Genomic DNA, 22,258 nt, shown 5'->3' with positions numbered 1-22,258 from the left:
ATGCATGATCATCTTGGCCGAATCACCTATACTGGAAGGTTTATCGAAGGAATGGCCGAATTTCTCCATTCGGTAAGCGGTAATCTAATTCAACAGCATTCAATTCATGGCTTCGCTTAATTCGCACTAGGCGAAAACGGCTAGTCCCACAATTGCGGCCCGGCCATTTTAAATTGGGATCCCGTCTCTCCCCACTTAGCTTTCCCTCCTCCACCCTCTCCTGCTCCACCACACCAGCATGTCTCCTGAGCAGCAACGACGACAACAAAGCTCTGTGGAATGTATAGCAGTTGCTTGAATCTTATATAGAAATTGCTTTATTTCATTGTCTACATGATGTCCGACAACGCTCCTTTTCGTGTATTTCTCAGTGTAGTCGCGTTTCTCGTCTCGTGTTTGTGTTGACGCGTTTCGAGGTAGCTCTTCCTGTTTCCAATTGATCTCTTGTTTCGTCAATGTGTTCTCTCTTCTTTCCTTTCCTTTCCTTATTTCTTTCTCATTCTCTTGAGCCAAGGGTATTACACCCCGGCGACGACAGGTTCCCTCGTGAAGTCATGAGCGGGTGTCGGTTGCTGTATGCCTCTAATACCCAAATCATCTGGATACTAATAAGCATGTTGGCGCAATCTGAATCATGTCGTGTGTCCGCATGAAAGTCAGTATCCTACATTTCCTCAAACCAAACCCGGGTGGCGCGTTGACAGAGCGTGCTGGGTGGCCAAGACCGTTGCCCCGTCTTGTGCAGTGGGTTCGATTCCCACCATGGGTAGTTGTCTCTGTCGTTAACGGCATGGTTCCATGAGGATTGAAAAACTTGAAGCTGACTCCGCTTCGTTTTCTCCTCGTCTCACTGCGCGGTTGAAATTTGCTACTGTGCGTGGCTTTTGAGGATTGACTGGCTTCGCGTCCCCATCCGCTTGGCCTATTCCTCGTTCCACTGCTGAGCACTTCCGGCTATTGTGCGTGATTGAAGGAACTGAACTTGTTTGACTTTGTTGGCCTTGTTGATACATACGTCGTGGCCCTGGACGTACAACTTATGGTCGAACATATCACAAGATTCGTCGGTTGACTGTCTGCCTCTTCTGTGAGCATGGTTATCGAGTCTTCACATCGAACCCGCATGTCCATCCTGGGATCCCAGGACGATAGCGGTTGTGTCGATTGACATTGCTGACTTGTTACTGTTCGCATTGACTGAGTGCATGAGCTTCAGCCTGACCTAGTTACCGTCTTTGTCTGTTGCTTAATGGAGGCTTCTCTCGTTGGTAACATGAGTAAGACGAAAGGTAGTTGAACGAAGGCCGTGTCCTTGCTATCCTGTCTACGTGGGATTGAGCGCGACCTGAGCCTGGTTTCATCAAGGGACTTGACACTGTCATCATGGCGCTGCCTTTGATACAAGTTGAACATACGCCCGCTCGATCAGAGTCACATGTATTTGCTTCTTGCCATTGTCGCATCGGGGTAGCAGCCCCATTGCAGAAACGACGGCATCAAAAGCAAAAGCAAATAGGGTTATCAAATCGTGTCCCCATGTTACAGCGAGCGTGCGTTCTTATTCTTCGTATGCCCACATGGCTCGACCGACTAGTACTCTATATATGTGGCTTCGACCGATCTCCGCATCAATCTTGCTGATGCCTGACATTCAGGCGCTTGTATGCGGGGTTGTTGGATAACGGAACGACCAAAGACGTTATGTATAATGACCGCGGTCGTGCTGATGCCTGACATTCAGGCGCTTGTATGCACGGCCACGTCTTATGAATTGACGACTCGACTTCCGAGGAGATTGGCACTCACGCCATGCTATTGTTTTGGGGGATTGCATCGTGCAGTTCTCACACACAATACTGGCGGCGTCTTCGTGCTTGTCGCCAAGGTATGATAAACAACTGGTTTCTCTTCCTATGGGGTCCCTTCGAGGCTGCATAGAAGTTGGGATACACCGGTGTCTACCGTCGGCGTTGCAAATTTTGGCTACTTCGCGTTCGCCGCGAACCGCCTGTCTACTGTACCCGGACCTTGCCTTCGGTTGATTTTTCGCTATGGCTCGCTGTCTCGACTGGTGTCTCAGTAGTTTCTTTCGGGGCTCGGAATTTCCCGAGTTCATCGAATTTTTGTTTTGAATCATTCGGATCTTTCCGAATATGCGGGCCATGCGGGTTCGCGTTTCTGTGGGTTTGTGAGTTGTGTGGGCTTGCGGTTCTGAGGGTCCTGGGGGATTTGGGTAGGAGTGGCGAGCAGGGTTCGACTCCTTGTTAGCAGCGCCCGGCTGGGGGCAAAGCACCTCCTTCCCGTCGGTCTCGAGCCGGTAAAAACAAAAACAATATCGCTGCTATTGCGTTTCCCTGTTTTGCCATTGGGGATCGTTATGGACGCTAACAATACTTGGTTTTAGTTTCCGCTGAAGAAGCTTCATTGTTCGAAGATCGACTTCTATCCCGACTCTCCGCCTCTTCACACATTGCAACCCTCCCCGGACATGGTCTCACGTCCTGCATTGATCAAAGAGAAAGTGGTAAAGATGGCGATGGACGGGGATACTGGTGGATGTCTTCTCGTGGTGGTTGACGTGATATAGGAGTCCGTCTGTGCCTGGCGGATTTCAGCTCCTCGGTCCACAAATGCTCACCCACCTGATATCATTGATGCACGATCACCTTTACCGCATGCGCGTATCGAGCATTAAGAAATCCGCCATGGTCTTTCGCTCGGCACCGTACATAGGCGTGTTTCACGACGATTACCTGCTCTGGACATACCTTAACAGCCTCAGCCTCCAAGTTGAATGTCACTGACATCTTTTCCAATACCTTGGTGTCGTGCTCCGGTTGACTGCGAGGGCCCGCGTGTAGATGTCTTTGGTTGGCTCTCTCACTTGTCTCTCTATCAGAGTACTATACTGGTACAGGTTTTTACTGTTCCATTCTCATTGCTCGACCTTTCCGAATCCTAAGAGTTCCCCATCGTACATACGGGCACAACGCAATCGGATCAATGAAACGTATATACGTCAGTGGACTCGCAATGGGGTTCTACACCCGATGTTGAAATGGTGTTAGTGGAAATAATCAATCGACAGACGGAAAAGGAGCTTGGCTCCAGCGCAGATCGTKAATATATATCATTGTACATAATCATCAACACCTAGAACCACTTGAGTCTATGCTTAAAAAGATGTAACAATACAGGACAACCAGAGCAGTATCTATCACGCGATACTTCCCAGCACAAGAAATAGAGTTGATATCAGGATACAAATCCAATCTCCACAGGCGTTAGCGACCCGCCTGTGGCGCGAACTGGGACCACTGAAAATCTCTGCAAATTAGACTTTCGAAGTCCTGTGTCTAGCGGTGTCCACTGCTATCTGCCATCTATTACCATCCCCCCCGTCTTGATCCCTGAAGACACTTTGTCAAGTCCTTACTTCTGCGACAACCCTTGTTGAACAAACGATGCATTCCGTTAGCAAGGGTTGAATCCGGTCGCAAACGAGGGCAACCAATTCAACACATCAGACTCCCACAGATTATCCATACTCATACCCGAGCCGAAGTGGGAAGAGCAAATTATTCGCAAACAATTTTTTTTTTTTTTTTTTTTTGGCAAATTTTCGCTCACCTGGTTAAATCCTTTTCAACGTGAATAGTTGCGTCGAAACGCGAATGGCGATATGAATTATAAAACTAGAATAGCATTACTAACAACGGACGCGTAGCTCAGTTGGTTAGAGCGACGAGCTTATGAGGTCGTTTGTGATCCTCGTAGGTCGGGAGTTCGACTCTCCCCGTGTCCATGTTTTTTATTTTCATTTTGTTGTGTATAACGCACTCGCCGCACCAACATGAACGATTCATTACCGGCAGATTACAATTTATTTACTCGTTTATTGCTGTTGTATTTCATTGGAGACTATGATATCCTCGTGTGATAGTTTCTATCTATTACTGCTTCTTGGTGCAAACCAGGTGATGCTCTGTCCGTTATCATCGAGCAGTTCTCAGCCCATTCTTGTTGACCTTCTCAGTCACAGTAGTTTATGGAGTAGTAGCCATACGACTTTGTCGTGCACTTCGACAGGATCATGTCCAATGGTAGCGCTACTCTGTGGCGAAGCCGTATGTCAGGGGAAGATTGTTATTGTCAAGCAATGTAGCTAAGCTAAGCTGTTGATAACAATCTAGTGCTACGTGACCAGGGACATACAACAACATCCCCGATGAGGAAAGAAAGAAGGGTGAAAAAAAGGAAAACATATGCCATCATTAAAGAACAACAGCAATGGAAAAACGTGTCAATCATCTATCAAACGGATAAGGACGAGGCATTCGACGAATCAACTCGGCGGAGGATGTTGTTGGCAGTTGAACCAGGAAATGAGGCACGGTCAGACAGGACAACAGAGTAGTAGGTCTGAACGAACCTAAAGGTGTCGCTGTCAGGATAAACCGCGCAACTGAGGTTGAATATGCGCTGACGGAAATTGTAAAACAATGCAGGGAGAGAAGTGGTAGAACCTGGATATCACTGAAGCAGGAAGGCGTAAGACGCAGCCGTAAAAACGGCCTCTGCAGGTAGAACAAAAGAAAAAAAGTGTTGGTGGAGTGGCCACTGTGTACCAAATGTAAAATCAAGGTGCCTTATAAGACAAGGGAGAAAAGAACACATGCCCAAAAGGATGGAGCCACAAGGAGGGTTGTAATGTATCATGCAAAGAAGGTGGGGTGTGTTTCTTTGTTGCACCAAGTTGTTCGAGAGCTTCCATCACGTATGTCCTGCCCTTGGCAGTCATTGCCCAATCATCAACGCCTTTCGATGAAAGTGCTGCCCTGTCGGTGGCATTACAGGTGAAGTAGCACTGTTCGATGCGTATAAGTGCCCTCATCGCTTTGTGGCTAAACAATGAGTCCTTGGTATATCCTGGTGCTTTTGCTAGGGTGCGTTGCAGCGCGGTTGCTGGTTTGCCCCATGGGAAGGCCGTGGGATCCTCATCAATCCTTAAATTCGTCACTTCCAACTGTTTAAGAGATGCTGGCCATGCAGTGCTATCACTGCCAATATGCTGAGGGAGATTGTACTTTTCGAGTAGGTCCTCATCTGGCCCGGGAAGACCAGCAGCATCCCAAACTGCGTGTCTATAAGCTACCCAGTCCAGGTAGAGTGAGAGGTTGTCAGGCAATGTGAGTTGTCTGGTGTCTTCATCTTCATCGTCACTAAGCTTGAAAAAAAAGCGTTTCTTCTGGCTGGCACCCATCGTGCTTCGAGTCTTGGGTTTGGTAAGGTTAGAGATCGCCCGATTAACCTTGTCGATTGATGACCGCAGATCTTTCAGTCGTTGTGGCACAAATTGGGGTAAAGGGGGGCCGCGCGGTCTGTTCCACTGCAGGGGATATACATGGCGCTTGTCTGGCACTTCTGCATCGCCGTAATAGAACGTATCAAATTCGCCATTGTCTTCCTTGCGCAGCTGTTGTTTTTCCAGGTACGGATTTTGCCATAGCCTTGTCATCGTGGATTGGCGAGAGCTTGGCCTGGTGGATTGATGATAGTAAAGCCACCTCCCATGCTCGTTGTTCATTGCGAAAATGAACCATCTTGAATGTGTACTCGCCGTAGGCTTGTTCAAGTTGCATAATCTGATCTTCAAACGATGACTTCGCTAGCTTAAGCCGATCGATGTCGTCGCTGTACGATGGGTGTAGACAGCAGTCCTCTGACCTCACTGTTTCCCCTGTGGAATCACACAGCTCGTACTATGGCGAGCAGGTCTTTGCTTTGAGGAATGTCGTGGTGTATGCCAATCTGTAAAAACAATCATGCGAGTTGTTGTAGCTGTATGGGAAGTCTTTGATAATGCCAACCGGTGTCATGGGAACCTTTCCTTCCTGGAATTTCGGGACAGACGGTGGTGCAGATTTCAATGGAAACTTAGCAAAGTCGATAGCGACCCTCCATTCGCGCGGCATGAATATAAAAGGGTCGTAATCAAGGTCTTGCGCCACTTTCTGAGAGTCCTGAATGCGCTTTTCCAGAATAAAATCTGCCTCAGCAGCTGCAGTACCCTTGTTCTTCTTCGCAGGTGGCCGTGTTGCTCTCATAGTGTAATCGTCGGTGGTGTCAATACTGTGCAGCATAGACTCTGTGATAAGCGAGGTGTTAGTCGTAGGCTCTACCGCGACTCGCCTGTGGTAGGCTGTTCTTCACGCCGCTCCGTAGGAGACGGGCGTGGCTCAGGTGTCAGAGGGAGAACTCGGCCAAACAATGCTCAGTCAACTTTGTCAAAAACGTACCAGTTGGGATTTGAACCGATCGATTCGGAGAAACCATAGGCGGTGCCTCAACTATCAGGTTTGGAGATGAAAGAGGCGATTCGCGTCTGAGTGAGACATGTAGATGAGGTATGGAAGGAAGAAGTGTTGTGTGAGGGTGCGATGGAAGATAGGTTAACTTACTTATTGTTATCAGGGACTAAAAGAAGGGGTGAATAGTGAGCCAGATGCAAATAGCCATGATACTCAAACAATGAATAGGCAAAGAAAAAGCAACACAAATAATTGCTCAAAGAAATATATGGGAATAGCCATATAGAAACAACCACTCTGTATTTTGGTGTGCACGCATTCCTAGATCCTTGAGGTGGACTTGCAAGCAGCTGAAGGATTCATGTTCTTTGTAAGTAACATCATCAAAGGCATTCTTTCTGTGTAAACTGACGTGACTTTCCCTTCGCGGGACCTCGAGTCAGTAGCATGTTTTTCGGTCTTGCGGCAGCTGGATGATTGTGGCATAGTGGGGAACGTAAGACTGCATCCAACCGGTTAGCCTAACATACATATCCATGCCATGAAGTTCAAAGCGAAGCTTGGATGAGCGAGACTGCTGTCAATCTCAATCGTGGGACGCAGGATTCTGTCCTTCGGCATAATATTACTTACCCAACTTGCTCAAAGTCAACACATCGTGTGATTCAAGGCCTAGGGGCCACCATGACTGTGAGCTATGTGCCGATGCAAATGGGACTAACAGACAAGCATTTATTCTATTAAGCTACGAAGAAGCTACGCGGAAGACAGTGCACTGACAAGTATACAGAGATATCAATTATTAAAACTATATTGCATACAGACGGATCCAAGCCGGTGACCCAGACCCGACGGTCGATTAACAAGTACAAAGATCGGATGGAAAGCCGACAAGCCCGATGGTGTCATTGCCATTGTCCTCGCATAACGCTCTCATGAACCGATCGTTGGAACCTTTGGTCTTGCCTCGTGAATGATCATCATCAACGTTCCCATCGCATCATTGCGTTGCTCTCCGCCGTCCGTCGTCCGACTTGTGTTTGACAAGAGTCAACAGTCAAAGTCAGAAAGGAAGCGCTTAGAAAGCGACGGCGATGGCGGCAGCGACGACGGCACCGCCGAGAGAGTAGCTGAAGTGCTCCTTGCTGGCGGCGCCAGTGGCGAGGAGGTTGGTGCTGGTGGAGGCGGTGGCAGAGCCAGTGCCGGAGCTGGAGCCGCTCTTGGTGGGGGTAGCGCTGCCGGAGGGGCTAGCGCTGCCAGAGGCGGTGCCGGTGGGGATGACGGCGGTGGAAGTGGCCGTCTTGGTGGTGGTGCCGGTGGCAGTCGCGGTGGCGGTCTTGGTCTCAGTGGCAGAGGCAGAAGAGGAGGAAGAAGATCCGGTGGAGGTGGCGACGTCCTTGTAACCGTCGATACCCTTCTGGATGGCGGCGGTGATGCCGGCGGAGAGCTGAGCGGCGATGTCGGAGAGGGACGAGGGGACCTTGGCGGAGATGGCCTTGGCCAGGTTGTCGGCGGCGGTGTACTGGGACTGGAGCTGCTGGTAGACGGTGCTACCGGCGCCGGCGGCGACGAACTTGTCCTTCTTGGAGATGAGGTCGTTGACGACGCCCTGGACCTGCTTGGTCAAGTCTTGGACGGGGGAGGTCAGAGCCAGAGCATCGGTGGCGGTGAGGGCAGGGCCGCTCTTGACGGTGTCGACACCGGAGTTGATGGTGCTGACGAGCTTGTCAGAGGCGGACTTGACGCCCGAGGGGTCACCACCGTTGAAGGAGGAGACGGCGGAGGCCAGAGCAGAGACCTGGGCGGAGATGTCGGAGATGACACCGGTGGCACCGCCCTGACGAGAGACCAGAGTGGGCGTGGCCAGGGCACCGGTGAGGCCGAGAGTGACGAGGAGGGCAGAGAAACGCATCTTGACCAACGAAGGGTATTATAGATTAGTTGTATCTAAAAATGTAGTGTATAGATGGACAGAATCGAGTGGGCCAAACGAATGGGATCGACCGAGCAAGCGAAAGACTGGATCTGATTTTCTTTGGGATCTGAGAGACAAGAGGAAGAATGGATCGAGCAGTGACCTGGGAGGTTGTATATATATGGCCTGGTACAGGGATTTAAGATTAAACCTCACATGCACGGGGGGAAGTAATCTACGGACCTGAACTTGGGACCGAGGAAAGTCGGATCAGGGGCAGCTTCCCGGATTCTAGCCATGGATGACTATTCTTAGACCATGGCTACTGCCTACGAGCATGTATTGACTGGACTCTACAGTAGGTACGTTCGAGTCTTTAGTCGCCAATCACGAAGAAGTGACCGGGATCCGGGGAAGCGCAACGAGGGATTAATCATAGTGTGGATGGATGGGGTAAGATCGTCGGTCTGGACTCTGTTTGATTCGAGTCGACAGTAAGATCACGGCCTGTTGATCCTCAGCCTGGGTTGCTACTCGATGGCTAGGGGAGGACTGGAAAAGCAGACCTTACTCTAGTCGATATCCATGGATACCTAGGGAACCCCCATACAGTCACACCCGAATAGGACAATCCTCCGCAGCTAACATGTTAGCGCTGCAACATTGATCTTTTTCGCGTTCGAGATTGGTAGAGTCCCTGGCACTAATGGCCTAGTCCATAGGCGCTAAGTGATAAACAGTAAGGGACTGGTTATCACCTCATCACCCCAGTCCCGCCCCCGCATCCTCATTTGCTCCTCTATCGGAACTCGGGTTCGTCCTAAGCGATGTTAGTGCGGGTGTGGATGACTGGATGACTGGATGAAAGGAAAAGGGTGAGACATGGAGAATGTTACCCCGCACTCTGACTGGCTCTTTCCATGGATTCTGTTGGATGATATTTCTCGCGGGTTCAGTGGCAAAGACCAATTTTTTAGTCACTTGATGCAAGCTATGAAGCAGAGAGTCAAGGATCCGGAAATTACTTACTCAATTCTATCCGTAAAATGCCTTAGAAGGTGGTGTGATGTTGGTTCAAATTGCCTAATAATAATGCAAGTGATTTCTTTCCCCATCTTCTCCCCAGACAACAAATGCTTCAGTTTGGATCTGCGTCTTGGTCTCATTCTTTATCAATGCGTTTGATCTCCGATTTCGAAACTACCGAAAACGAGATCGAGTTACACGCTCTCCATTCTCGAGACTATCGTGTTACCCCGTATTCCCCATGTAAAATCCGCCTCGGTTGCTCGTGCTGGACCCTCTCTGACTGTAAGCTTGCAAAGGTGGCGAAGTTCGGATCCGCCAAGTTGTTGGTACCAGCGGGGGTCCCCAGCAAGACAAATTTCCGTGCGCCCTTTGAGCTGCTCGAATTACGAGTGCTGCTGGTTTGTAACTGTTTACTACTCCGTACTGTATTGGTTTGGATTCAGTACCTGCCTGTCCTCGGTGATGATTGGTGATCTGCATTCGCACAGGTACATGGTAGTAAATAAGTGTCAATAGTAAGACCTGACAAATATCGGCCTCAACTCCGCGGTAGCTCCAACTAGGATTACAGACTACAGCAGAGTGGGTACAGGATCAGACTTCAAGCTGCAGGAGCCGTGCACAGTCTAACCTTTCACTGAGACTACTGAGCTTAGTCCAAAATACCAAGCTGTCCGTCAATAGTTCGGCTGACTTGCAGTAAACACGGTTTTGGTGGCACGAAGGACTGGGCTCGAAGAGTCGACTTCCCTTTTGAAGATCGATGTCCATTCTCGAACCTTCGACTTTTTTTTTTCAACGCCTCGATACCTGACGTTCTGACGCCACGATACGTGACGTTCTGAAGTCTGGAATCTTGACACTCTGTAAATTCTCCATACGACCGACAACCGCTGCCCTTATTGTTAGGCTCAGTCACGGGACATTCGCACAGCTTTCCCAATGGGACATGGTCTGTCCTAGCCACAAATTGCACAATTGATTGATTGGGCTCCAAGACCTTGCCAGGGATGGCGGCCGTTAGGCCCGGCTCTTAGCCAGGGACTGATGCAACGACGAGTCAGAACATGGAACATGGGCAGGGTGGTGGCGAAAATACGCATTTTAATTCCAAGTTCTTGCATAGGGTTCCTTAGGTCTGCGTTGGTCAGACGCCAACATCCGCTAGACCAGCCTCCTCCGTTTCTGTAATTCAGCCAATGGACTAAAATGGTTACCTTGCGGCGTTGACAGAGTTGAACGCTTAGCGCTCCTTTTGGTCTGTTCGTTCTTTCTCGTACCAAAGATCGTCATTGGTCGCCCCTTAATATAACCTGTCCGGGGAGAGCTGATGGCAGCAAGGAAGAAACGTTGTCGTCAAATGGCGTCATGTCTGGATACAGAGCACATGTGATCATCTGGCCGTCTATGGACAGGGCTTAATGTAGTGGCAATGGGTGGCCTAAGATCCTTTACTCACCGTTGGCACGTCAGATCTCAGAAAGTGTCGTGTTGCAGCGTTGCGATGCTCAAATTCAGGTAGTGTCTCATACTCTGGCCTGAGTGGACTCATGAATGACTGATCTTAACTAATACGTTGCTTGAAACAGGATTATGTCGATCATACAAGGCCTGATCGTGGCCTCCCGCCCTGTGTCGCAAAATTAGAGCAGGAAGACGGGAGTTTGATCATCTTTGAGCTTCAAGACAGCCACAAGAAATTTCCCAATCGTGCTTGGAATTCACTTACGGCGCGTCTCTATACCATCTTCTTCTCCCACGTGCGAATATCTGCCTTCCAATTTGTGACTGCTCAAGACGATGTGTTCGCATTTGGAAGGAATGTGTCTGAGCCTTGAAACTCCAAGTACAAATTCTCAATAGCCTGAAACCGACCTGGCTTTTCTTGACGGGGTATTATCTTCTCCACTGCACGGCGACAGAGTAGTGCAGCAACACAGCCAGATTACCAATCTAGTTACCGCAATGGCAACAAATCCGATGTGATCTGACGCGATATCGCTCGATGGTTTCCTTGTGTCGCAGAGAGAAATGGCCACTCATTCGGTATGTTCTGATAGCTGCTCGTGATCGAACCTGGCTTAGGAACGGCGCTGCATGGACTCCCTCATGCTCAGGCGTCTCCCAAGTATTTGCCTGTGTTTCGCAGAATTCAATAGTCGATAAACAGGTTCCTTCACCCACAGGAGCACACAGGACGACGCCTACAGCAGTCAATGGCATACTAGCCGTCAATACACGGATTCAACCTCCCTTTTGGTGAAGGAGTCTCTGCACCTTAGAACTTGACGCGCTGTCAGGTCAACAGCTCCGGAACCGGTGGTTCAAATTCAGCACGGGTGCGTGGTCGATGTCAGAGGCAGCAGCATCAGGCCCCTGCAACCTTGAACTCTCCTCCATCGCACATGGGCGGATGCGACGCGGTATTTTCTTACATTGTCTGAGTGCTTGTCAAAGGGCGTCTGACATCTCATATATCTCTCTTGCAAGGATTCCGCGCTCCTCTCCTTCTCTCAATCTCGAGGAACCGTTTAGAGGGAACTAATACGGCGATGTCTCTTTCAGTTCGGACACCGCGTGCTCCTTGAAGGAGTCCATGAGTTCCTTCGATCGTGATAAACTCGAGAGTGCAATCACCGTTTCACCCTCGAGCCTAGCCTTTCTGATTCCATCTGTTGTGTTTATCCCGCCTGGATGCTGCTTGCTCCTTCCCATGGGTTGATAACTTCAATCAGAAGTTCGGGTTCCAGGCACGGTACGCTCTGATCCCAGCCTGCAATCCTGTTCTCCATGGAGGTTATACTAGACCGTCGGGGGCAGGGAGCCTTTCGCTCTCCCTTGCACTGCTTCAGTATTCTCATTGAATCATGCAAATGATTGGAAACCCCTGAGATTCGTAGGCTCCACAACGGAGACACTCTACGAGCATCGATAAGCGAGGTTATGTCAATCCTTTCACCCATGCAACTGTGACGCCTTCCAGTCCCCGTTCGTATCGCGCTTGGCAGGTTATTACCAGATGACAGCGCAATATCGACCATGTATTTTGCTCTGCCGCGCGGGCAGTTCCCAGTGTCTGATCTAGTCGCTTTCACGCCTGAAGGACGGGGGCATTGTAGTACTGTGGCATTAGGAGTCGTTGGACGGATGCTATTCTTCAAGCAATAGGTTATTTGATCAAGGTCGAAATTGATCCGTAGGCAAATTTTCTGCTTCAAGGCAGGAGAAGAAACGGAGACCTGTCGATCACGTTGTTCGTTAGTCATGAATCGTCTAACAATCTCACCCTACTGAAGATTGCCTGGTCTCTCTGTAGATCTTCCTACACAGACTCCATTGCCATATCGGTTTGCCGGTTGGAGGCGACTGCTTAACCAGCTCTGATATGATGGACCTGACATCCGGGAAACTCAGCAAGCTCGTACCTATGGTAGAATACCGTGTTGCGCATTTGTCATGGTTAATAGGCATAAGATAGCTCATAGATGACTACAGCTCTTATTGCCATTGCGAAGGAGATGTTATTGCTGGGCCCATGTCATGTGAGGTAAAGTGTCAGCACGTAGGTAAGCAACCAAGCACTTGATAAGGTAGGCAAGGAGTCTTGTGATAGTAATTCTCAGTCGAGCAGGATGGATTTCATCCATCACTGGCAGACTGGGACGTATCGCCCAGCTCCATGGCAAATGGGAGAGAGGCCTCGCAGTAAGCATATTCAGTAGCTTGGTTATGCTCCTTGCATTAATGCTCTTAGAATTCGATATATATCTTCACCCTCCCGTACGACGCAAAACATTTCTTGCAAAATCTACTTTATACATATACACAGTAGACAATTACAGTAAAGAGGAAAAAGGACAATTGAAGAAGGCTCTGTAAGGATATATGTCTAGTTGAAAGATACATTTGAGTTGTCCCCGGTTTGAAGCTATTTCTGAAGTCTCGAGACCAAAGAGACAAGTACCGAGCAGACTATCCGCAATTTATCAGAGCTATAAGGGATGGGAAGATATACATTCGTCAAGGAAATCATCTTATCATATATGACCTTGTCTAAAGACGTGTCCAACTCCAAAGCTACTCAATAAGTAAGAATAAGGACTGAACCACGAGTAAGAATCGTCATTGAATTGATTTTAGAAGAGTCCTTCGCTCAACATACATACAAAGGGGACAAACAACCGATCATATACCACCAACACAGCTGTCTAAATCCCAGCTTAAGTGCAAGCGACAAAGTTGTTTCCACTGGCTCCGGTATGTGTAATAACACCAGCCAGCTCATCATTGCTGTTGAAGATAACGCGGTCCGCACCAGGGGAACCACCGCTGTAGATCGCTCCGGAGCTCAGGATTGGCCACTCATACCAGGGGCTGGAGACAGAGAAGTCGAAGCCCTCGTAGTTGTTGTACTTGTGGGGGTAGCTGCTCCTGCCGACGGTCTCGCCAGAGGAGTAGAGCTGATAACCAGCATCTTGAGCGGCGCTCACGTCGCTCGAGCTGTAGCAGTTGCTGCCGCAGGTGTAGTCGCAGGCGCGGGTGTTGAGTTCAGTAGGAGCGGCCAGGACAGGGGCGAGCAGCAGGGCTGCGACGGTGATGAGCTGGTTGTTTTGTTAGGTTAGTGGAAAGCTTATCTGGGTCGAGGTGTATCGGCGACGTACCTTGTTGTACAACATCTTGATCGACAGGGAAAGGTGGAGGATCTTCAGAGGGTCTGATCCGAGCTATGTTCCTTGGTACGAAACTTTGAGATCCAGTGGGAATGCCACGCTTAAATATTCTCGTTTCCTGGTCGTCTAGACATCGTTGGTCGCTCGGATTCCCGACGCTGTAGATTGTACAACATCATGCCAGTCGCGGGTCGCGATAGTCAATACGATTAACCACGACTTGGGGTTACATTTCGGTGCTCTCCGCGAGAACAATAGATAACCGATTCGGCAGAGGTGATGCCGATCCCGTCAGAATGCTGATCGTATCTGGAGGACGACGCCCGGTGGCGGCAAATCCGAAACAGTCCAGTCTCTCTGTGGAAGCGAATCATAGATTGCTCAGCGTTTGTGGTTGGATAGTCCACATCCCGTGATGAAGTGAATGGCGGCCAAAGCATCACGGCATAGAGAGGAGATCCCCTCGTTGTGATCCCGTTGGCCCAGGGCGCGGTCTGATTCGATGCGAGGAGGTTATTAGTCGGTGCTTATCCGAGGCGCTAGTCGATGGTCTGCCGAATAACTCGACAAGGATTGTCCAATCACTCGGCATTCTTGATATCACGATGTTGATCTGATGGTTTTGAGTGTTCTTTCCAGGGATCCTTCACCCGTCAATTCAGGTCTTCATATACCAGAATGGATCCATGTCGAGCGACTTCATCTCTTCGTACAGAGCGTTTCGATGAACCCACTACAAGAGAATCATTCTCGCCCATACACTTCCCCACGACGAGCATGATCGTCTCGGAATCTAATAATCAGGGCACTTCCACTGGGATCTCCGACGGAAATCCGCCATGGCGGCCCGCATCCTAATATGGCACTGCTCCCGTTTATCAGAGACCTCAATTTGTAACCCGCCTTGAAGCCCACCTGTCTACTCTAAATTATGCATAGATATCTGCAACTTCTCTTCATACACGGTTGATTGTTGGTGGAATAACTATATTATCTTGATTCAGATTCACAGGCCGATAGCTGACGTGTACGACAGCAGGGCCGAGGTCTATCTAAGGTATCAAGCAGTAACTGAATAAACCTGAGTTAACTCAGCATGTTGAATGAACTAAAACTACCGATTAAATCTACTATAACAAATCCTCAGCCAATGACCACGGCCAATACTCGAGACAACCATGATTTCTGTTCCTTGGCTTGCGGTTCATCCGCCTTATCTTCGTCTGATGACTCCCTCCTACCTGTCCAGATATCCATCTCTTCTAGCTTCACCAACCTAGTCTTGTTCCAGAACTTATAGCCCAAAACAAACAGGGCAAACACAGGAAGCAATATATAGTTGATCACAAAATCGTCCGCGCTGAAGGGATTTAAAAACGCCGTGTATCCTTGGAAGAATACTAGGAAGATGTTCAGTGCGACGGCGAAGTATGTGCCCCACGGATACAGCCACGCCTTAAAGGGCAGTTTGGCAGGATCCTCTCCCTGCACGACCAAGGCTTGACGGAAGCGAATATGGCAGATTCCGATTACGGCCCAGACGATGAATGTCGCCACTGTCACTTGTTAACGGACAAGAATCAGATGACGAGGAGTCAACTCACCACCGGACAAAGTGATCAAAGCCGAATAGATCTTTCCGGCCCCCGAAGACTGTGTCAGGAACACAATACAAGTAAAGAGGTTGGAGAATATCAGCGCAACCCAGGGTACCCCCGCACTATTGGTGCGTCCGATGAATCGAGGTGCTTTGCCATTACGAGCCATGAAAAGCAAAGTCCGTGACGCTACGTAGAGGGAACCGTTTCCTGCAGATATGACGCTGATCACAATGAGCGCGTTGATCAGATGAGCTGCAGGCAAAATACCAGCATCCGTCAATGCGATTGTCAAGGGAGAGCTTGCTGTCTTGGAGCTTCCGCCCAGTAGTCGCTTGTCATTGTATGGAAGCAGGATTCCGATGAAGAACATCGTTCCTGTAGCAGTCAGTAGACAGAATCTAAGCTAGTTGGTGACTTTTTCTCACCGATATAGAAAATCAGAATCCGCCAAAATACCTGACGGATGGCTGTCGGGACAGCTTTGCGTGGATTCGCCGATTCCCCTGCAGTAATGCCAACCCTACGCCATCAACACGGGTACTTCGTGTCTGTAATTCAACCGTCTGACTTACATTTCTGTTCCCGCATATAGCGTTCCAGCAACGACAAAAGTTTTTGCAACACCATTGATAGAGTCCGCAAAAGGCCCTGGATCATGCCAGTACTTGAATCCAATTGGCTGAGGGCCTATCCCCCCTGTACTGATGCAAATCGCCAGTATAAAGAACGCAAGGAGGGCCAGTATTTTGATTCTGGTAATGGTCAATCAAATGCACGTAGGGAGATTCGCAGGAAGCATACAATGATAGCCAAAATTCCATCTCGCCATAGGCCAAAACGCCTAGATTAGACAGACCCCAAAATAGGAACCAAAATATGAGAATCCAACCCCATTGAGGTACTGCATCAGTCCAGTATCCTATAACAAGMGAGATGGCATTGTATTCATTGGCAAGGACCTAAAGTGGTCAGGACTAACTGTCACAGTAGAAGAGCAAGTTCGGCCTACCGTCACCCATAGATACCAGTAAGCCCATCCTAACCCAAAAGCAAGAGAGTCGTCTATGAAACGCTGCGCATATTCGGTAAAGGAGCCAGTTACCGGAATGAGTGTAGCCATTTCGCCCAGTGATTGCCTAGCTCATCAGCCATGGTTATTCAGAGACTTAGCTAGAACTTACATGACGAAGAAAACTATGATACCAACCAGAGAAAAGCTGATCAACACGCCAGCTGGACCGCCCTTGCTGAGGGCATTGCCCGAACCCACCAGCAAGCCGGGTCCAATGATTCCTGGCTTGATGTTAGGTGTGCATTCGCTTGCGCATGAAAGCGAGACATACCTCCAATAGCGATCATTTGCAAATGTCTCGAACGCAGATGTCGCTTCAATGGCGCTGCAAACACATCATTTGCGCCTTCTCCCACATGGGTCGCCGCGAAACGAGTTCGACAGCCCTCCTCGTCCCAAACCTGATTTTCTGTTCCAAACGTGGCTCCATCCTTGTTCGATTTTGCTGCCATTGGCTGCCGCCTGCAATCTCGCGAACTACCTGGTTTTGCTGATAGAATTGGCTCGCGGACAGAGCGACGAAGTAGGGAGAGCGAGATTTTGTAGACACGAATTGACTGCCTCGCTGCACTATTAAGCTGAAATCTCAGTTTCGGTCAAGAAGCACGTGGGCTAGATCCGTTGTCATTGGCAGGGACAAACCATGCTCATTTGTCGGAGATGTCGTGATATTCTCGTAGCGGAGCGTTATCACCCAGATCGTCGCCCCCACCACGTTATCGACATTTTCAACCCCGCAGTCATTCAGTTGCAGTATTCTGAGAGAAGTCAGGACTTCTGAGAGTCGAGGAAGGAATACAACTCTGTGCATTTGAATTGCACGAAATACAGTAACTACCTCTTCTGCATGCAGCGTCAGTGGTGTGCCTTTTAATATTAGCCTGAATGAATATTCGTACCGTTGTTACACGATCAAGTCTCCCCTGGTCAGCTTCTCAGAAAGCCAAGAAGCGGAGCATAACGGCGCCTTCAAGAGCAATCTCGGCAGTTATACGAGTATCCAAGGTCTTTCCTGATCGCCATTATCATGATGTATTGCGCCATAGCTTCAGCTTCTCGTGGAGAAGCACGGTATAGTTGACTCGGCTCGAACTCCTTGCGATATCGCATATACGCAGCGCAAACATCGTAGGTGCTGGATCATGAGGAAACGAACGCCCAGACGATTCAAAAGGGCGGGTTATGCATGCTGTCGGCTAAACTTTGCAACACCTCGTAGAGGATATACCTCACAGTCGGTAAAACATGTGTGAACAGTTATTCTGCTTGTCTTCATTGCCTAGAGTCCTAGCCTCAAAGTCAGCCACATCAATTTTCTCAAGATTCATTAATGTAAGAGTCAAGAGATTTCTCAGTTAAGTTACTAGTTGTAGGAATCATTTACTCTTGCCTTGTCTACATGCGCTGTGGCATCTTGAGCTGAGCTAGTGTCTGGTTGAGGCCAACTTCACTCTCGGGTTGTGTGGATGAAGGCTAAAGCGAGGTAAGGAGCAAAAGCGTGTCTTGGAAAGATCAAGGATTTGGTGTTTTAAGATTGTGTCAGTTGCCGGATACGAAGACTATGCAGCGATGCAAGCGTATGTATGATTCCTCGTTCAAACTTAGCAAAGATGTATGCAAAGCGAATTGGGTCAGGATCCACGTCCGATAGTCGAGAGGGCATTCTGTCACATGTCTCCATGGGTCTTGCTGGGACTAAAATCGCATGGCCAAAAATAATTCACACTCGAATAACTGCATCATACGTGAATTAAACAAGAAGTTCCTAAATTTACTTTCATAGATACATCGAAAATAGTTATGGACAGACCAGCTCTTCCAATTATTCTTTCTCAGTCAGTTGACATTGTCATCATGATCCACCATCAACCCTGGACCTTTGAAGCAAGAAATTTGGCAGCATCACCTGCGTCCTCTCCATAGCTGAAGTGAGCCGGGGTGATAATTAGTGTATTATCACAAACCAGGTCTCCAACAGCGCAATAGATCTTGGTCTGGTCCGTGGGGTAACCCGGGATTTGTCCCTTGTCAACCACGTTACGGGTGAAACCAAAAAGGACCACTCCCTTGACCTTAGCTTTCAGATCACTATCAAGCGTCTGAATCGAGTCATCTATGACGGCAGAACCTTGGCTGTTATAGCAGGTTAGCGGCGGGTCTTCACCGTTTCAGATGCAGAGGATATACCTGTATCCACCAGCCACGATCTTCGTATTCGGGCACTTAGTGTTGGCCAGGTTGAACATGTCCGCGGCTGCACCGATGGATGCCTGATCCGTGTTCTGAGAAAGGAAGTTGGGGGCTAATTGGGCGGTATATGCGCCGCCCACGCCCTGACAGGCGACCTTGTCGGAGCCGAGATCGTTTTTCAGCGAGCTGCAGACTCCAGGTCCCACGATGGACCCCTAAGTTCGTCAACTCTGTCACCGTACTCACGTTAGGAACGCCCTGGGTGAGAAACATACCATGTTGCCCTGCTCGACGGAGCCTCGAGCAAAGATAAAAGTCACATCACGACAAGGGCCGCTCTCGAGTTCGTTGGAGGTCATGCTTTGGCGGGCCTGAATCTGGGGGGCAGGTGCCGCCAATGCCAGGGTGGCCATGGCAGCTACAAAGACTGAGCGCAGAGACATGTCGGTGAGGAACTCAGGCTAGGGGTTGATCTGGAATGCCAAAATGACTGGAAGCAGTCTTGATGACCTGGCAGAAGAAGATGCTGTAGGTACTGCACTCAATACCATGCGTAGCACGCGCTTTATATCCCTTCAGCACATCCATATTTGGATACACTCCCGAAGGATGTATATTCGGAAGCCTTTCAGGACCTTATCTTCGTCAACTGCCGACCCGAGGCATCTCAGATAGTCAAGGGAAGAACCATGGATGTACAGGAGTCTCGTGGTTAGGGCTTGAGCTAAGCTTGTCGGCAAGTCTCAGCATTGCAGTGTTTCGGGGAAACTTCGCTGACTCATTTCGGGACTATTGCAGATGATTGGGCCTAGATCCTACAATTCAGAGTGGGGTGGATCATCAGACCTCAAGTCTCAATATTTCCCACGCATCCGTAAGGTTTACTAGCAACCCTGATTGGACCCGGTACCTTTTACCCCATACTGTGGCTGAACTCTATCGCCTGAATTGCCGGATTCTTTCGCATCTTCGTGTCTGGGGTAACGAAATGCACTGCAACGTCGTAGTCAAGTTACGTGCAATGCTGGACCAATGTAGTTTCGTGACTCGTAGTAGTGAGACAGTTTCAGCACGGAGACTCTTGCAGAACCGAGGTGTTGGCCACAAGTCGTAGGATCACTTAGTTTCAATGTCATCCCATGGTTCCGTGCGGGACTCAAAGTGGCCCAACTCAAAAGTGTACCTTGACTCAAATTCGAGATCACGGTCTATTTCTGGTTCCGCAAAACGGTTCTACCCTAAATTGGATTTCGGAGATATTTCCTACTGGATGGCAATGGAAGATTAGAGCGGTTCCTCCACTTCTATCCGTAGAATGTAATGAGTATGAGGGATATCTATCTCAGTGCCGAGCTCCGTCAGATGTACGATGACTTAAAGCCTTACGTGACTGATAAGGAAGATGTGCTTCATGTGTAAAAGAAACTATTGGTGCTGATATGTACATTGTCCTACTATCTAGCTCAGTCTAAGTAACCTTGATAGTTCCATCTTTATCTACAGCCAGCAACAGAGAGCAATGCCTGTCTTGTGTAGTCGACTTGACCGTCATTTAGTCACAAGTGTGGAGAATTATCAGTAAAGCCTCTGACTCTCTATTCATCCGAGCACATCCTATTACCGTATAATTGCTGTCCAGCTATTGCTATCGCGAGACATTCCGACTTTCCAATCTCTTACATGGAAATGATACTGGCGTGTCAAAACTGGTTATTTCCGTAGCAGATCGTGCGTACAGTCTATAAAATTATAATGCAAGTTGCATAGTCCAAGATATTTTGGTGCTCCCTGCTCAAGGTACCGGTATCGCCCCTTAGTCCCTTCTAGGTGTATGTATCTTGCCTTTGCAACAGAGAGCCCCTTGGCTGGACGGACCACGAGCATTCGTTTTATAGATACTCATCAGTAGCAGCGATTGCTGGATAGATTACATAGGTAATGGTCGACTATCCAGCAAGAGCAATACGTCTAGACGAGAGAGATTCAGATATGTTCCCTTCGAAGATGACCACAATGCAGTAGATATAAGCTTTGATGATAAAATGCGACGAAAATGGAAGGAAGTTTTTACAATGTAGGGATATTATTGCTGCGCCAGACTACTTCTTGTAAATTCTTTCCAATAGTCAGGTCCTTGTTGGGACGTTATCGATACAAAAACTGGGTCAGGCACCAAGTGGGAGATACTGGTTTACAGCGCCTGATTTATAGGTATTCCTTCAGATTCTAGAACTTAGACCTCCTGCACGACGTGAAATTCTATTATGAGTATCAGTCATGAATATAAACACATCATCCCATTAAGCCAGGGAAAACCATGAATCATTCAGAAATCATCTGCAGACTGAAGAAAAGATAATAAGAGCAGCTCAACTCTTGAGCGGCAGATACTTTACTGCTATAAGACACACACAGCAGTTCAACCATCCAGTGCTCATTGTGAGTCAAACATCACACTCTACTGACGTTTACAAGCTCTGCTGACCCTCCTCTAATAACATACAGTTCTTTCCCACACTCAGCGGTCTTCCCCTCAATACTCAGTCCACGCTCAAGAACTGTCTTAGCCTTCCCCCAGCGTCCAATATCTGCCACATACTTGGCGCGCGCCACCAAGCCCTCACATTAGCGTCAGGCTTGCAATCGCAGCTAGACTTGGCTTCCAGCCTCCCTCATACCGAGACTCTTGATAGGCGTGGCTGCTTTCTTCAACCCGAATGAGCCTTGTGCACGCATCAGCAACGGAAACAGCCAATGAGACTCAAACTCCATTGACCGTGGCCATCCGGTGAAGCGGATATCTCATAGACGCCAAGGCATATGGCATTCGAAAAAGTGTATGACCTGATTCTTTCGTACGGGGGGCTTCGGTTCGAACTGTAGTGTGGAGGTCAGTATATGCACACCGGTAGCGACAAAACGATGTGAAGTGATCAGAGAGAAAGTAGATTAGCGATGATTTCTTACCCAAGAGTAAGTTCGGTTCTGGTCGCAGACAGGCAGTTTCCAGCAGTGCGTCTCATCCAATAGATTTTGGAAGGCCAGGATTGTGAGTATGAGCAGTTCTCAGTTTCGACCCCGGTTTCCCTTGACCAAAACTAAACACACAGGGAAGGACCCCAGTAAGCAATATCAGTGTGAAGGCTGCACTATGTAGAAAAGCATAACCTTGCACTACCTTTAAAACCACCAAGATAAAACGTTAGGATCTCACAAGGCACTTGACGCAGATTAATGTCTGTATATGCTCAAGCAATGCCTATGTGTGCCTTCGCATTTCTTCAGTTGGCATCTATCGTCTCTAGTTCCTATTTACCCCGAAGAATTTTTTAAATGTTATCTGACGGTGCAGTGATCGGAATACTCGCTGTTTGCTTCAGACTGGAGTCTGAAAACTCCTTTGACGGAGTACCTTGCGCTCTCATAGACTCTCGATGTGTAAGCACTCCAAGCACAGCATTGTATGAACA

At 48.8% G+C, this 22,258-nt stretch overlaps 6 protein-coding genes and 1 non-coding gene across 7 annotated transcripts; 1 reads left to right on the top strand and 6 right to left on the bottom strand.

Annotated features, from left to right (window-relative positions):
- Positions 1-3,717: 3,717 nt before the first annotated feature.
- On the top strand, positions 3,718-3,805 carry Asppvi_007181. Its single transcript has one exon. It is a non-coding gene; the product is annotated as a tRNA-Ile (tRNA).
- An 834-nt stretch (positions 3,806-4,639) lies between these two features.
- Asppvi_007180 (uncharacterized protein) lies at positions 4,640-5,587 on the bottom strand (the record flags this gene model as incomplete). Its single annotated transcript, XM_043303073.1, has 1 exon — positions 4,640-5,587. The coding sequence occupies one exon, from the start codon at positions 5,585-5,587 to the stop codon at positions 4,640-4,642; it is 948 nt and encodes a 315-aa protein (XP_043159008.1).
- Positions 5,588-5,762: 175 nt separating this feature from the next.
- On the bottom strand, positions 5,763-6,107 carry Asppvi_007179 (uncharacterized protein; the record flags this gene model as incomplete). The annotated part of the gene is made up of 1 exon (XM_043303072.1): positions 5,763-6,107. One exon carries the CDS (start codon positions 6,105-6,107, stop codon positions 5,763-5,765), a length of 345 nt encoding a protein of 114 aa, XP_043159007.1.
- Positions 6,108-7,389: 1,282 nt separating this feature from the next.
- Asppvi_007178 (cell wall mannoprotein 1 family protein) lies at positions 7,390-8,223 on the bottom strand (the record flags this gene model as incomplete). Its single annotated transcript, XM_043303071.1, has 1 exon — positions 7,390-8,223. The coding sequence occupies one exon, from the start codon at positions 8,221-8,223 to the stop codon at positions 7,390-7,392; it is 834 nt and encodes a 277-aa protein (XP_043159006.1).
- Positions 8,224-13,475: 5,252 nt separating this feature from the next.
- On the bottom strand, positions 13,476-13,931 carry Asppvi_007177 (extracellular guanyl-specific ribonuclease RntA; the record flags this gene model as incomplete). Its single annotated transcript, XM_043303070.1, has 2 exons — positions 13,476-13,856; positions 13,917-13,931. The coding sequence occupies 2 exons, from the start codon at positions 13,929-13,931 to the stop codon at positions 13,476-13,478; spliced, it is 396 nt and encodes a 131-aa protein (XP_043159005.1).
- A 1,137-nt stretch (positions 13,932-15,068) lies between these two features.
- On the bottom strand, positions 15,069-17,050 carry Asppvi_007176 (amino acid permease; the record flags this gene model as incomplete). Its single annotated transcript, XM_043303069.1, has 8 exons — positions 15,069-15,481; positions 15,530-15,901; positions 15,952-16,046; positions 16,099-16,278; positions 16,328-16,485; positions 16,536-16,662; positions 16,708-16,819; positions 16,870-17,050. The coding sequence occupies 8 exons, from the start codon at positions 17,048-17,050 to the stop codon at positions 15,069-15,071; spliced, it is 1,638 nt and encodes a 545-aa protein (XP_043159004.1).
- Positions 17,051-18,463: 1,413 nt separating this feature from the next.
- On the bottom strand, positions 18,464-19,231 carry Asppvi_007175 (cutinase family protein; the record flags this gene model as incomplete). The annotated part of the gene is made up of 3 exons (XM_043303068.1): positions 18,464-18,731; positions 18,786-19,003; positions 19,064-19,231. 3 exons carry the CDS (start codon positions 19,229-19,231, stop codon positions 18,464-18,466), a joined length of 654 nt encoding a protein of 217 aa, XP_043159003.1.
- Between the last annotated feature and the right edge of the window lie 3,027 nt (positions 19,232-22,258).

This window comes from Aspergillus pseudoviridinutans, assembly GCF_018340605.1.
Source record: "Aspergillus pseudoviridinutans IFM 55266 DNA, scaffold_5, whole genome shotgun sequence".
In the NCBI taxonomy this organism is placed as follows: Eukaryota; Fungi; Ascomycota; class Eurotiomycetes; order Eurotiales; family Aspergillaceae; genus Aspergillus; species Aspergillus pseudoviridinutans.
Note: the sequence above shows the minus strand (reverse complement) of the source record. Positions and strands in the feature narration are given on the sequence as shown.